A 16,611-nucleotide genomic window follows, 5' to 3' on the forward strand; every position below is an offset into this window, starting at 1 on the left:
GATCCTGGCAGAACTCACCACTACTCTGTTCTACCAGCCAAAAAGCCTTTCTATAGCTGTCTTTCAGCAAAGAGAAAATTACCACAGTATTATGGTGAATATGAAACAGTTGTGAGCTAAGTGAAAAATGCCTACTTAAGGACAAGGGAAAGGAATGGGGCATACCCAGGAAAAGAGATACAGTAACCCATATTAATTTCATTTTTGCAGCAACAGACTCTGACATTTGTAATCCAAATGAGCACATGAAAATGAACCTAGGTACAAACCAGACAAAATCATTGCCCTTTACCATGGCCGTTACTGGATGTTCACTACCTATAACATAAAAGCATATTCACAGGAACACAAAGGATTTCGACACTTAATAAAGGTCATGTTTTCCACTCCATTCAGAGCAAAATCGGAATATTGGAAGCTTAGCTTCTTTCTGTGAGCTGTCTGAAAGACATGAAGGATTTAACCAGGAGATTTTATGTACTATCTTTATTGTTTTTGTCTATAGTAGCCATAGTTGCTCAGCACACTACAAACCTAACTTTCATCTAAGAGGCAAAAAAGAGTTATCATCCTTTCTCTATTGGGACAGTCAAGGGCACAGAAAAGCCATGGTCTACTCCTCAAAAGGAATTTAAGACTTATCAGTGGAACTCAGATGTCTAAATTATTCTGAAAATGAAGGTCCAAGATCACACTATTAAGTCATTAAAAAGAAACCAGGCCTACTGCATAATGGTCCTTTTCATAAAGGTATTGAAAACTTCAGCTGAAAGCCTGGATTGTATAATACATTTTAAAGTTTTCACCTGAAAAAAAATTAAATTGATGAACAGATGCACATGGTGCAACATTTTTACAGAAAAATGGACTTTTTCCAGTCAAACTATAGGGGAAGAGTAAACACATTAAAAGGACTATATGCATCTGTATATAGTTGACAGATTTCAAAAAGTTATTGATTTTTTTGTTGCTTGTATTTTCTTTATGGTGTATACAATAGTCAAAATGCTGTGTATACTAATGGAGGTGAATGAATAGCACTTGCAGATAACAGCCCTACCAGAAGTCGACATTTGTTGAGATAAATGTCTGTGTTGTACATTGTCCTGCACTGCACCGTTAAAAGGGGGCCCTGTAAATATTCCTGTAAACCTTAATGTCTTGAAAGCCTCTAGTTCCTGAATAAACAACAGTTCAAAATCCAGTCTCATGTTCTCCTCTGAAAATCTATGCTCTTCGATAACATACCTTATTTTATACACCTCAGGTTAGAAGTTACGGTTACTGTTTCCTTATTTCAGATTTCAGAACACAAGCAGCATCGTGGGTGCCCACATTTGCTTCTGCAATAAACCGTCCATTAGACAGGGCTGACCTTTGCCTTTTACTCTACTTTTAAAACATTGTAGCAGAATCTGTGAAAAGCAGCAGTTCCTTTTACTGTCCCCATTAAGTAACCTGTTTCTGGGCCTGCAAGTTCTCCTGGTCCCGTGTGAGGAGGCACCAGTGTCTCCAGGGGAAGGGGGAAAGAGGACGAAGAGCAGGTCTGGGAGAGAGACGCGTAAGGAATAACATTTTTCTCTGCCGAGCATAATGGGGAAAAAATAGATGAGAACCGCTGTTAGGGGCCCGGGCGAGCAGATTCTCAAGTTTACGCGAGAGCCCCCTAGTCCTTTTTGCTCGGGGGCTTCAGCAGCAGACATACCAGCTGCTCCTCGGGCCAGCTGTTTCCTCAGTTCGACACCTCAGACATTTCCCCCGCTACCGCGGACCCGGCCCAGCCCTCCCAAGGGTGCTCCTTCACCCGTTCGCCGGCCCGGTGCCTCAGGGCTCACCCCGCTGCCGGTACAGGGCCGGGCGGGAGCCATGACGACACAACGGCCTCAGCTGTGCCCCGAGGCCCGCCCGCGGCGGGGCTCTGCCTGAGGGGGTGCCTCCTCACGCTCTCGCCACGGGCCCGCCCGGCCCGTGACAGGGCGAGCGGCTCGGGCAGGTGTCTCCTGGGACGGGCGGGTGGGCGGCCGGCGGGGCGAGCCCCTGCGCCTCCACAGGTGGGCAGCGCACCCTTCCTTCGGGGTCAGCGGGGAGGAGGCGGCCCAGAGGCCACTCGCCGCAGCCGCCCCACCGCCAGCGTCCAGCCACGGCCCCCCCGGCCCCACCGCCGCCCCGGTGCCGCTCCGGCCGCGCTCCCGCGGCCCCTCCTGAGGAGCGGCGGCAGCCCATTCGCGCATGCTCGGCGCGGGCGCCATTTTGGTAGGGCCGGGAGTTCTCCAGCGGAGCGGCGGCGGAGCTCGCTGGGCCCGGCGCGGAGGGGGCGAGGGGTGCCCGCTGCAGAGATGGCCAACATCGCGGTGCAGAGGATCAAGCGGGAGTTCAAGGAGGTGCTGAAGAGCGAAGAGGTCAGAGCCTCTCCCCCCTCCCCCTGCGCGCCGCCGCCACCACCACCCTCCCCCGTGCGAGCGTGGGCAGCAGTGGACGGTGCGGGTGCCCCGCCGGCCTTCGTGGGGACCCCGCACCCCCCTCGGCCCCACCTCCCCGTGCTGGAGGTGGGCCCGTCCCACGGCATCTGGGAGGGGAATGGCGATTCCTGGGGAGACGGGGCCCGCCAGCCGTTGGGAGGAGGAGGAGGGGGCCGCAGGAAGCGCGGCGGCAGGGCCCGAGGAGGCTGGGCGGGCCGGCCCCCGGCGAGGGCTCCCGGCGGTCGGTGCTCGGGAGCGCCGCCAGGCCGGAGGCCACGGAGCGGGGCGGGTGGGGCCGGCCCGGCCTCCGCGGGGACCCCCGGCACGCGCCCTCCCGCGTCCGCCCGCTCCGCACCGGGAGGGCCGGCAGGAATGGATGAGGCGGACTGGGGAGGGCGAGGTGGGGGTACGTGATCCCGCACATCCCCTTCAGCTGACCCCTTTGGCTCGCCAGTGCCAGAGGCTGCAGGGTAGGGGTTTAATATTTGGGGCTTTTTAGCCGTTGCTATTAAACCTCCATTTAGCTTCCCTGTATACAGAACTTCCTTTATCCCACTGCAGGCTTACTCACCTTCAGAAGGATGCTTTTAAAGCCTCACTCATTTCAGTCATGTTACCTCGTTTCCTGATCAGTATGTTCAGAGGTATGTGGTGGTCAGTAAGAGAGGCTGACTACTTTCAGGGCAGCAGTAAAGAAGTTCCGATTAGTTTGGGGGAATATATAGCAGTGTTTGCAGGGTTGCATCAATATAGCTTTTGGTGTGTCTGTGTCTGAGTTGGTGGACGTCAGCCAGATAGGTTTTAATGGTTGTGTCGTCATTGTCGTCCTACTTGGGATGATGTTGCAGGTTAGATCCTTGTGCAATATTAATGTGAATATGTAACTCTTAGAGCTGGTGTTTCAGAAATCTGGACATATTCACAGAGAAAAAAATGAGAGGATAATATTTCAAAGGTACTAATGGCTTAAGGAAAACACAGAGTAGCAGTAGTTGATGTACTTTTAAATTGTGTGCAAACAACATTGTTGCTATGCATCTTGAACTAGCCCCTAGAAAAATGTAAGGGCCTTGTTTTACAGCTGCCTTTAGAGCCCAGGCTGATTTTGCCAAGCTATTGCACAGCAAATACAGAATTGCATGGAGACCAAGAGAAATTTCTAGGTGGATACCTTTATACCAGTGCTAGAGAATGTAGACCTCATACCCCGTTTAACCAGCTGATACTGTGGAAACAAAGAAGTCTATTTGGAAGTGCTTTCTAAAGGCTTCAAAACCCTTTTCCTTTGCTTTATGTAGAGAAAAAAACCAACCTTAACTTACATAGGTTTTGGGGAGGTTAATGGTAAATTTTCTTACTGTAAAGACTGGATCTAGTGTGCACATTTTTGATTATTTCTGTTTGTTTAGTCTTTAGGACACAGTTACAGAATTTTGGAAATGGATATTATTTTAAGATAGCCTTTGAGCTGCCTAAAGCTATCCAGAAAAAAGGTCATAATTCTTATGAAATGCAGTTAATGGAATTTCAAAATCATAGTACAGCAGACTCTTCATATTTCTTTTTCTTCTGCCATTAGCAAGCTACATAAGTGTCATGATATATTAGTATGTATAAAATTGCTGTTTACAGACTATACTGACTCCCATGTCTCAAATGCAAAATTTCAGCATTACTCAATGGTTATCAAAGTTGCAAGCAAAGTTTTTTTGTGAATGTTTGTACATTCCAGGGCAAACTATGGTGTCATTATCGCTGGGTGTGAAAACATGATGAATGAAGATCCAACTAAATACTACAAATCACAAAACAAAAAAAAAAGAAAAGGAGTTTTCTTACTATTTACTAAAATTATTATTAAACATGGTTTCTTCAAAAAGAAATAGATCTTTTTAATGAATGGCAATGCAGAATTTGTTGTTTAGAAGTTTGTAAGTCCCTCTCTGAAAGCAAAGTGGCTCACATTATCTGTTCTTGAATTATTCCTGATTTAATGCTTCGAACTACTTGAAGAGCAGCCCCCCTCCCTCCCCTTTACCTTGTAGATAGGAGCACAAATGCCTGGGAAGGGCATAGGCACACAGGGAGAAAATTACATAGGAAGTTTGTTCTCTGTCTTCTTCCACTACTCACCTTTATGCTGAAATAGAGTGGTGGAACCAGAAATGTTTTTAAAAGGGAGCAGCTGGATGACAGTTAATTCCTTCTGCATTTGAAGAATGTGTTGGAAGTGCTAAACACACTCTAAAGTGTGTTTATCCTTGTGCTATGGATAAGGATCTATGAATCCTTGCTACTCAGGACTAAATATACTTTTCATATTACTTAGCACTTCCTTTTTCCTTGAATGCAATTTCTGGGAAATAACTAAAATGTGAAATACTACCTTGCTGTCTGGTTTACAAGTAAGAGATGAAGGATCTTCCATATTTCTAAATTGAGTCTGGGACTTCTTGAGTGTTTTGTAAAAGTGTTTAAAGTCTTTTCACACTTGAGGAAGAGAAAAGTGCTTCTGCTCTGCTTGCTTTATTATTTGTAGTTTTGTTATAAACATGACATTATGTTAAGAAGTAAGGTATTGTTTATTTAGGAGGGATACCTGTAACTTTGCATCTCTCAATATCTGAATTAAATAGATGAAACTAACTAAAGTTTCTTTGTCAGGAGTGCTCTCTAAAGTATGAGTTTTAAACTTCTTACTTTTGTGTGTGGAGAAAGCTTTACAGTTCTAAAGTAGGCGAGATATTGTGCATCTGTAATAAAGTTATTAAGTTAGTCTAGGTAGTAACTTTACTGGTTAAATATGTGTAAGCAAGGGATCAGATGTTACACTTTATCTCTCTCCTTGTTCTGTCATTTCATTAATCTGTTTTCTTGTTGGTTTTATGGGCTGAAATTCTAAAGCTACAAAATGTATGTTGAACAAAAGTATGAAGCTGTAGCATGATGGAGAAGCCAATGAATAGGTGGTAGGAGAATAGTATCCCGCTTTTACTAAGTAGGAGAAAGTTTTAGTGAAGGTTAGCTGGTATTATTTTTAGATTAAGTTACTGGAATGCTGCAGTGGGTAGCCAAATCCTTACCTGCTCTCTGTTTATAAGTAGCTGTCTTATGAGAGGGAGAACTTGCCTGGCATTTAATAATGAATAGAAACATATTGAAAGATCTTGTGGTCACTTAAAGACTGATGCTGAGACATGGTGTAATTGATCAGGTATGTTAAACACTACGTGTGACTTGTTTTTTGTCTTTTAATAAAGCATCAGTGTTTACTTTGAAGAAATTATACTGTGCTAGCAGTGAAGGATTCAGTGTTTAATTTGCCATCCAATTTCTTTTATCATGTGGAAATATAAGGTGTTTTCTACTAATTGATACCTTTTGTAGTGAAAACTCTAATCTGATATTGAAGGTGACACTTTGGGGCACATAGCTTCCTTCTAGCAAGAGGAGAATTGCTGGTATATCCACCATGAAGTGTTCTTCTCTTGCAAATATGAAGAGACATTTATGGCAGGTAAATCCAGGTAGAGCTGAGAGTAAATCAAACTCAGCTGCAATTTTAGAGTATGAGTATCTTCATGAACAGATATCTGAAGTAGCAGTGTAAATTTGCAACTTGCTCGAACCCAAAACAGCATTCAAGCGAAGATAATGGGTAAGCAACAAAACCTTCAAGTACTTGATTTCCAAGAAGGAAATGAGTGTTTGTTTCAGAGTCTGCTATGTGTTTCAATGCAGGCAAAAAGGATGGGAAAAATAGCTGTAGTCTGCCATACCTTTTTTAGACTACTAAAGACCTAGTGAGTAGCTCTCATGCTGGCTTTTATCATTGCCTTTAGAGGTCTTGTGATTTATGTCAGTATATAGCAAGATACTAAGTAACATCTCTGAAAATGTTTTTGCTGTTCAGAAAAGCCATAGATATTTAGTCTTCAGGCTCCTAAAAACTTCATTGCTTTAGTTTGTTTATATTTGGGCAGTCTTGGGTGCTAGATACTGAATCCACTAATGTGGAAACTTCTGGTTGTAATTGTACTTTGTCATTAGTAGGATTCTTGTTTTCTTCCTATTTATCATGTAGAAGGAATGCAGGTATTTATGAGAATGAAATTTCTTCTATTATGGTTCCTGAGCCAGCAACATATATATTTTAAACAGTATCCATTTTATGGTGATACATGTGCTTAACCTTTGAATTGTAAGAATAGTCACATTGAAGTCAGTAGAAGTTTAGTGAGTGCAGTGGGATTGTTGTCATTGTTTAATCCCAGGGGGCAGCAAGTACCATGCAGCTGCTCAATCAGATACCCCACTCCCCACAATGGGCCAGGAAGAACTGGAAAAAAGATAAAACCCATGAGTTAAGACAAGAGCAGTTTAATAATTTAAATAAAGTAAAATGTAGTAAAAATAATGGAAAGGGAGATTACAAAAGGAGAGAGAAGACTAAAACTGGAGGGAGACAAGGGATGCCCAGTGCAATTGCTCACCACTTGTTCATCTGTTCCCAGCCCATCCCAGCAGCAATCAGCAGCTCCCAGCCAATCCCCCCAGTTTCTATACTGAGTGTGACAGTCTGTGGTATGGAACATCCCTTTGGCCAGTTTGGCTCAGCTGTCCTGGCCATGCACCCTCCTGGCTTCCTGTTCCTGTGCTCGCTGGCAGAGCATGGGAAACTATAAAGTCCTTGACTTAGAGTGCTGTACCCAGCAACATCAGTGTGTTATCAACATTATTCTCGGACTAAATCCAAAACCCAGGCCTGTATCAGCTCTGTTCCAGCCAAAACCAGGACAACTGTGTGAAAAAAGCTTGAGTGTGCTTAGTTGATTAAAAGGCATAAAGGTAAAAAAAGGTGAAAACATAAGAACGTTTAAAGTGTCATTATTATATTGGTACCAGTCTCTCAGAAGGCCTGCATATGATTAAAAAAGTGTGTATGGAGCTTGGGGCTGCTATGCAAAATGGAATCTTAGTAGGCTGGAGAAATGAATGTCCTGGCAGGAACCTTTTGAAGCTCAGCTAAAGTAGGTGCCAAGTCCTACACCTGGGAGGAAGTAACTCCATGCATCCATATGTGCAGTCAGGAGACTGACTGGAAACGAAGCCGTCTAGCAGGAAAAGAACTTCATGACCTAGTGAAAAGCGAGTTGAACGTGATGGTGGCAAAGAAGTCCAACCACATACTGGATTGCATTAGCAAGAATATAGTCAGTGAGTTGTGAGAAGTGATTCTTCACCTCTGTTCTCTGCTTGAGAGAACATGTGTGGTGTTCTGTGTTCAGATACATACACAAATGAACTGAGCAGAAGATTGTCAAGGTGGTAAAGGGACTGGAGCAAAAGATATGTGAGAAGACGGTGAAAGAGTTGATGTTGTTGAGAGGGACATCTTCCTGTTATCTATAAATACCTAACAAGAGACTTCGAGAAGAGCCAGACCTGTCTCAGAAGTGCATTGGGAATGTGGTAAGAAGTGGCAGACAAAAGCTGGAACATGGGAAATTCTGACCAGACACTGGGAAAAAAAATTACAACGGTAGTAGTCAAACATTTAAGCAGGGTGATCAGCAAGCTTGCAGAATCTCTGTGCTTGGAATTCAAAACTCTACAAATTCTTAAACAACCTGGTCATATTGGACCTGCTTTGAGCAGGTGGTGGGGACTAGAAGCCACCCAGCTGTCTCTACCTGCGTGATTACAGAATCTCTAGTATAAGTTTGGTTTTTAATTATTGCTTCTGTTTGTCAAAAAAAAACATAAAAGGGTTCCAACTCTGTCACCACATCTGGTAAAACCTTTCCCTGTAAACAAATAGAAAAAATTTTAAGTAGACCATTTCTTTTTAGTTTAAAAGTTTTCACTATTGTATGACAAATTGTAGGCTGGGTTTTTCTGGTAGATGCAATGCTGTCAGGGTTTTTATGTTGAACAAGTTCTGGTTTGGAACCCTGAAAGTAGAACAAATACAAGATTTGTACTACTTCTTTAAGCTTCATTTCTCTGAAATGTGAAGATTATCTTAACTTTAAAATAGTTGTTTGTGAGATCTTTGGTACATTGCCAAAAGTAATTTTGTCTGCTGTGTTTTTAGCCATGCCTACAGTTTTAGGCAAGACAAGGTTTAGACCTGTTTCCTATAACTGCGTGAAAAGAATAGTGAAATGCCATTACTGTGCATCTTTGGTTTTCTTAATCCTATCCTGGGGTGTGTTAATTATATCTTCTAGTTTGTACTGGGAAATAATGGAGAATGGTTCTGTTCTGTACGTCTTTGCCATCAAACAAGTTTGTCCATAAGTGGTGAGAAAACTGCATGTTATTCTCACATCTGGGATGATCTTTCAGAATTACTAGGTTCATTTATAGTTAACGCCCCTTTACCTGAACCATGTAGCTGTTTCTCAAGTTCTGTGACTATAATAGTGCACTATCAGTGCACTTTTAGGATCATTATTATGTAGATACTAATCAGTACTAGTATTAGGAATACTGCTTAAGACTGTGATTTAAAATATACAATGTCAGTGGTCATTTGACCAGACCTATGAGTTTGCCAACTACTGGTAGTGGGAATATTTGTGCAGATAAGGCTAGATCTATTGCTTTTTCCTGTGTCACTTTTTTTATTGTGTGTCCACTTGGGTACAGATTGCTAGTAAGTGGTCAACATATCAGTTGGCAGAATCCTAAAGATTTTGGGAGTAAGTGGAAAACAGAAAAACTTAAGTCTGCATTGGAGTCAGACTCATTTGGTTGTTTTTGGTAATGTGATAAGAACCTGAAGAAGGAGAGCAGTCCCTGGTTACAGGAGTGGATTAGTCAGTTTAGGATGAGGGGATAGATTGTAGCTGATGATGGTACCCTCTGATAACAGCCCTCTGGGGACCTAAAGCAGTGCTGAAAATTAGCCAATCCTTGACCAATTCCAGTCTTGCATTCATTCTTCTGTGCTTGTTTCCAGGAGTTCTTTTAATAGAAAGGAAGTGTACGAGTCCTAAGGTTAGTTCACTTTATGTAGTATGAGATTTAAATAAAGTTAACATTTTATCATAGTAAATTTGTGTAAGTATAAACTGCAAGAAAGTGCTGGTTAACAGTCCAGAGGTCTTTATTTTGCATTAAGCTAGTGCAAGTACTTGGAGTGGTTCTTAAATTATTTACCTGTTAAATGGTTTTTAGATTCCTAGATTCTGTAATCCTAATAAGGACTGCTGCCATTATTATACTTCATCACTTTTACACTAATAATTGCTGCTGGTATTAAATTGAGAAAATGCTTTAGGTTAAAGTTTATCATTAAGAGGCAGGCTATCTTTTTGTCTTTGACAAGCTAAGTAAAATTGCTGCAATTTAGATATAGAAAAGGAATCAATTTAGTTATTTTATGGCAAAGAGTAGGAATTTTGGCAAATAATATTCTATATGGCACTCAAGGGATGTTTCACAGAATCACTGAATATTGTGAGTTGGATGTAGTCCACATCTGCAGTCTTGACTTATCCAAAATTTTCCTTTGAGATTATATCAGTGTTAATATTTGTAATATTTGACTTGGGAGCACTTGAATATGCTTGCCCTGAGTATTTTACAAAATAGTATCTGCATCATAAATAAAGTATCTCTGAGTAGCAAAAATAACTTGGAGTACCAGATCTGTTTGTTTATCTAGTATATTACAATAGAATTCTGCTAAAGTAATGGATTGCTCCTGTCTATCCTTCAAAGTGTCTGCACAGGAGGGAGATACTGTGAATGTCAATGGCTACAGAAGAAGCTTCATTCAGTGTTGTGCTTTATTGGACACTGTAAAAGTCAGGCCTGCAGTATAACTCCAGCTATATAACTTCAGTTATGCCAGCGTCTGAGAGAGCTGGGCTCATCCTGAGTGTCATTCTTCTGTTGGATGGCTAATAAGGCCTGTCCTGTCTACCTTGTCACACAACACATGGGAAACTAGTTGAAGTTCATTATTTCATAATTTTTATTCGTTATTAGCCAGTATGATCAACAGTTCAGATTGGGAAAGACTAATGAAAGACTGTAAGTCTAGTTAATTCTAAAAAACAAGTTAATATAACATGTACATCTATAGAGTGTTTCAGGAGGGGGGGAAGAAACTCAAACCCACAAATACATTAGTCCATATTTTACTTAAACAGGTATTTTAGCTCAGGCTGAAAATATTTTACTTTTTATTTTTAGCTGAAAAGGAACTGTGAGGAAGTATTTCTGAGTTTTTGCAATGTTAGGATGTGTTAAAGTACTGGAGGCTGTGATGGAATAAGGTAGCATACATGAATGGAAATCATGGTAGCTGTGTTGTATTTTCTTCAGAGGCTCTTAGAGCCTTCATGGTGTTTAGGTAAGCCCTTCCACTTTGGAATAAGGGTGTCCATGTGGGAAGCTAGTACAGAAAAACTGTTCTTGAGCTATTTTTGCTAGTCTTCAAGCTCTGAGACTGTGAGTGAATTAGCATAATCAATTTAAAATGAACTGAATCCTGTGATTCCTTTGCTAACCTAAGTAGGGTAGATACATGTAATTTACTGCTGAGTCTGCATCACTTGGTTTTGTATGTTCATAAAATGGCTAATTCAAATAACGGTTCAAAATTATTATTAAAGCATGCTTTATCTGCAGGGTATTTCAGTTCTAAGTCAAAACCAGAACCATGCATAAAAAGATAGGAAAAATGCATCTTTTCTTTCCTCCCTTACCTTTCTGAAGGGAGCAGGAGTCCTTTGCACTATGCCCACACTGATGTTGAATATCTTAGTAGGCTCAGATCACTTTTGGGTAACTCTTGCACACAATTTATGCTCTGAGGTACTGTAAATATCTTGCATAGCTCGACAGAGCCTGTGCAGGGGCCCTTGGAGGAGTGCAGGAGAGTACGTGTGCAGTTATGTACACACCTTTCATGGCCCAGCTTTACCAGTTTAACCACAGTGTCCCTTAGTGAGACAAGCAGTGACTGTGTAACTGCACTTAGGGCTTATGCCAGAAGAGCTGTGTCAGTCACACCTCTGGTCTCCCTGACTGATGTGATGGTTTAGTCAGAAATAGTTTAGACAGACGCTAGAGCTGAAATTTCAGAATTCTTTTAACCAGTCCTAAGGCAGTTCCAGGAAGCAGTGTCACATTCCTCTTCCAGACTCATCTCTTCTTCCTGCTTATGTGCTCCTTCTCTTACTTGCAATGTTCAGTGGTGAATCAAATCAGGGGTTGGGTTAAAATGAAAGAACTCTCTTGCTAATGTGTGCTTATTTCAGATGTTTGCTGTGCAGTTGTGTGAATGCTTACACAAAATCTTATCCCCTCCTTGACGTTAATTCTGTGATCAGAAGGGAAGTAGGACCTTGGCCAGTGTTAGACTGGTTTAAGGCACTGTGGAAGTACAGTCTCTTAAGGGTTTCGGTAGAGTGATGTTTTAACAGCTGAACATTAGCAGGAATGGATATTTACCCACCTTAAATTTAAAAAATTCCACTAAAACTTTGTGGTGCTCCAGGTCTAACTCTTGAAAAATGAAGATGGTTTTAATATTTTAGATGTTTTGTGTTCTGGCAGGAGAAGAATATCTCAGTATTGTTCTTGTATATTGTGATAAATATGAAAATTCTTACACTGTCTAATCACAAGTAATACAGAATTCACACAGTATTCATACCTGTAGCTCCTTAGATACATTAAAATACAAGTTAAGATACATTAAAATACAAGTTACTTATTAGTAACATAGTATTTTGATCAGTAAATGAAACAAATAGTATGCAAAACCAATGTCACCTAGTTTTACTAGAACAGATGTAATATATACAGATGTAATATATACCCTAATATATGTTAATATGGGGGGATGAAATAGAATGTGAAATTTGGTAGAACTTCCATGACTGAAATTATTGATAGGTTTAAAGAACATGGGAGTATTTTAAGGAAATGCATTTCTTGGTGTTGACCCTTTCTTCTCTAGAAGACTGCTCTTTAATGTGCTTGTGATGGAAGTGTTTCTTCTCTTTGCCCTGCCCCAGCCGCTGGATTGTTTCTCTCTGGCGTTGCTCTGTGCTTTGAAGGTCAGCAGGCGCTAGCTCTAGAGTGCAGATGTGATCTGCTGATCTCAGCTGGTAGTGCAGTGTGTGTACTTCATAGCACTGTGCTAATTATGTGGCATTTCTGCTTCTCTTAATAATAATAGGCTCAGGATATGCACTTGATTTTGGCTTTTAAACTGGAGTGAGTCTGAAGGAATATTTTGCAAGTATTGAACTATGCTCTCTTGCTTTGGTAGCTCTTTGAGGGGGTGGCAGTGGGATTATAAAACCTTTTTTTTTTTTTGGTAAGTTGAATTTGCTGTTTTGCTGCATGACAGTGCACTACACTTTGCTTCCTAGTTGAGTGACACCTCCTCCCTTTTTTATGTTTTCCCATTTCTTGTGAAAGAGGGAACTGAGTGGATGCAGTGTACTTACTCTGGCCTACTCTGGGGTAGCAAGGGGGTTAAGAAAGGAGAGTGTTAGTTTGAAAAGAAGGGAGATGAGAGTCTGGGATTGACTTCTTAGACAGCAGCTGAAGACACAAGCCTTTTTTAGGAGTCTTCCTTTCTGGCATGTCAGTGAAGGAGGGAGACCTGGACTGTTTGGACTAAGTTCAGAATCGTACCTTAGCAAAAGAGCATAAGAAAATAACAAGATAAATATTGCAAAACAAAATTGCTTTGAATATTTATCCATAGATTTGCAAAGAGTTGGTAAATAGGATAAGAATGGTGAACTTGGTTTTGTTTTATAATTTATTTAAATAATTGTTTTACGGAGTAAATTGCTGCTGAAATATTGGAGCCTTTTGCGCAAAACAAGTTGACTCAGTACTTACGGCCTTGTGCAAAAATGGTGTTACAGATTTCACTGGGATAGTCAGGTGATCTTTTTCTGTAAGTCTGGTGAGATACGTTCTTGAGAGATTTTGATGTAGAATAAGACTGTTGTGTTGGAATATAAAATGGGTGGGAGGGTAAAAAGAGTTTATAAGGCACTAATAACTTTACAGTATAACAATTTAATTTTGCTAGCATGGCTTCAGACTAGGGGAAGGATTTATCACTTAATTTGGCTTATTAAATATTGAACTTTGTAATGTCAGTATAAAATGTTTGGATGTTCAAAAGTACCTACTTCACATTTGTAAGTCATGGTTGTAATAAAGAAGTAACTAAATTTTTGTTATATTCTAGGTAGGTTCAAAAGTGGTTATTGCCAGATTACCTCATGGATGAATCAATAGTTTTAAAATCCTGTTGGAAAGATAAAGTAATTTTATTTTGTTTCTGTGATTGGGGAAACAATTAGTGATTGAAAACATTTTGCATATGCAAAACCTCCTTCACAATCTTTGTCCTTGGTTGAAAAAATTTCAAAGAAAATTTTCAAGTTTATTCCTTAATCTTTGCTGAAATTTTTGCATGTACATTCTTTAAGATTTTTGTCACTTCCTTAAAACTCTTTCTAAATGTGTAAGGGGCCAGTCTTAAAGCCCTGAATGATTACAGAGTTTTAATACATAGCTGATTTTAGTGCAATGTTTATATGCATCATTCATCACATACATGTGTATTTTCAGGTTAGTTTTTTTTTCTGGTTTAGTTTTGTTTATATAAAAACATGCATTTGTTTCTAGAGTTTTCTGCGTTATCTTCTGTAAAACAAAGTAAATTAACAAAAAATAATAGTACTTGATCCAATCTAGAGTATGCATAAATAATTTTATAAGACCAGCAAAATCACAGACTGTAGGTAAATAATTCCTGTATGGAATAGCAGGGATCTGTGATTTTGTTTAATTTGTTCTGTGGTTTTGTTTGTTTGTTCTTTTCGTTGTTATTGTAGGGGTTTTTTTTTCCCCACATACAACATAATTCAGAAGTAGTCACTAGGTTTTAAATTCCAGATCTAATTAGGTTTAAGGTGATTTTGTGTATGTTGTTTTCTGTTTTTATAAATCCTGTTCACCACCTTGTCCCTTATACCCAAAGATACTTGGTAGGAATTTGCACATGGTGTCTGAATATGTAAGGAGAGACAGACAGACCTAGAACATGCAAATAACAGTTTGACACTACTTCATTATTTTTAAAATAACATGCTGAAGTTATTAATATTGCTAATACACATTCTTTTCTTTTTTAGTTTTGTCACCAATAGTTAAAAACATAGTACGTTTGCTAATGGATGCATTTATTCCTTTGTAGAGTAATTTATTATACAGAGATTGAGGATCTAATGTGAAGATACTGTCCTGGGGGGAGTAAGTAGACTTGGTTGGTTCTAGGAAAACTTCACTCGAAAATTTTTTTGTATGTTGCAATCATCCAGTATTAAGTTTATGATGTTTGGTAGCCATGGCTCACATGGAAATGTGAGGGATTTATTTGGAGTTTGGGTTTGTTTGCTTGGGTTTTTTGCTACTACTCAAGAGAGTTCAACACATGTCAAGACTGCTGGCCATGTAATTAAATAAAAAATAATTAGAAATATCTTATTATTTCATTTTTAGTTCAGCCTACCAGTATCTGTCTATACATCACCATCCCTGATAATAGGCATTTTTATGCTGATTGCTTGAGATTGACTCTCTGGTGGTCTCCTTATCAAAATAACTGAAGAATTTGGAGGCTTTTTTAGAAGGCATAAAAAGTTCTGATGTAATTATAATTCCTATTTCTAAAAAGCAATTTGCTCTACTTCAGTCTTCATGAAATAGACGTACACAGGATCAAACTTTGAATATATGATTTTAGTAAATTTAGTAAATAGTATTTTGTTTGTGAGAAATAAAATTTAGAAGAAAAATGCAGTTTTTATTGTCGTAATACACTCTTTTGTGTTGATATGTAATGGTTTTGTTTGTTTATTTTGTGTCAAGGAAAACACTGGATTTTTAAGAGTAGAGTTACTGGACTAGTGAAGAGGATAATAGGCCATGAAGAAATGAAAGAGGTTTCTAAAGGCAGGTTGAAGAAGAGAGAAGGAAATGGTATTGAAAGCTCAGGAAAAAGGTTGGATTTCCTGCAGAAAGCAGACAGGCCCTCAGAATGGGCAGGCCCTCCTTATTAAGGCCTGTAGACTATGGTGAGTAAGGAGAACAGAAGAGCTTGTTATCTGCTGAGAGTAATATTATAGAGTCCAGAGCTGCTCTCTAAAATGAGTTTAGTAGAAGTGAAGATGTGTGTTTGTGTCTTCACAGTGGCAGAACTTAATGCTCAAATTTTCTGGTGGAGTGGATTGTGTGTTCTTTGCAAGGAAGTTACTAAAACATAAAATTAGACAGTAAAATTCTGGATTTTTTTTTAAGAGGAAGCAGGTGAAGACAAATGAAATATTATCAATGAATGGTTACTGTGATAAATGTGATTAAGTGTCCTATCTTTGGAAGATGCTCACAGAATGACAGTTCATGAAGGATTGATTCATTTGGGTTTCTTTTTAGAGATAAAGCTTTTAGTAGTGAATAAAAGAGCATAATATGAATCTTCCCCAACTTGTCTGTGTCATACTTTTTAGTTTAGTCTCTTACTCTTGGGTTTAGTTTCCACAAGGCAGAATAAGATTGGTTAGGCAGGACTATAGCATTGCAGAAAGAATCTTAGCAGTTGACTTGGTCTTAGAGACAGCAAATCTTTTGACTAGACCCTAGTGTGAATTAAAAAGAAAAATGGCTTTGCATAATCCATCTAGAATATCAAGAAAAAAAGAGGGAATGGCATCATGCATTCCCTTGCATGATGCAAGGGAAAATTATTGCATCAGTTTTCCTTTCTCTCTGTCTTGTGTTCTGTTTGTTGTTTGGGGTTTTTTTGATCAGTCTTGATCAAAGTAATTTTCAGGTGTGATAATGGAAAGTTCTGCTAGTGTTGGACTTGTAGATTTCTAGAAAAGGATTTTAGTGATAGATTTCTGGACATTGCATTGTTACAGAATTCAGCTCTGAAATTATGGAAATAAATGCTGTGAGTAATGGCATAGCTCATATTTCAGGAATTGCTAGCCCAGTGGTTTACTCACTAAATTGTTACTGGATCAACAGGAGGTGATGCTGTTTTAGACTTGGTGTGGAACTGTATTGAGGTCTTTGGAGAACTGCTTCTGGA

The 16,611-nt window shown here is 39.9% G+C and overlaps 1 protein-coding gene across 2 annotated transcripts in view; it reads left to right on the top strand.

The window, feature by feature from the left end:
• The first annotated feature begins 1,790 nt into the window (after positions 1–1,790).
• UBE2K (ubiquitin conjugating enzyme E2 K) overlaps positions 1,791–16,611 on the top strand; it is a 44,759-nt gene continuing 29,938 nt past the window's right edge. Inside the window, exon 1 of one of the 2 annotated variants that reach the window (XM_038136329.1) lies at positions 1,791–2,399. In XM_038136329.1, coding sequence (XP_037992257.1) covers positions 2,337–2,399 — 63 coding nt within the window. In that variant the 5' untranslated portion in view covers positions 1,791–2,336. The remainder of the gene's footprint in view (positions 2,400–16,611) is intronic. The other variant, XM_038136330.1, reaches the window with a different exon arrangement.

The sequence above is a fragment of the Motacilla alba genome, chromosome 4 (assembly GCF_015832195.1).
Source record: "Motacilla alba alba isolate MOTALB_02 chromosome 4, Motacilla_alba_V1.0_pri, whole genome shotgun sequence".
NCBI classification, from domain to species: domain Eukaryota; kingdom Metazoa; phylum Chordata; class Aves; order Passeriformes; family Motacillidae; genus Motacilla; species Motacilla alba.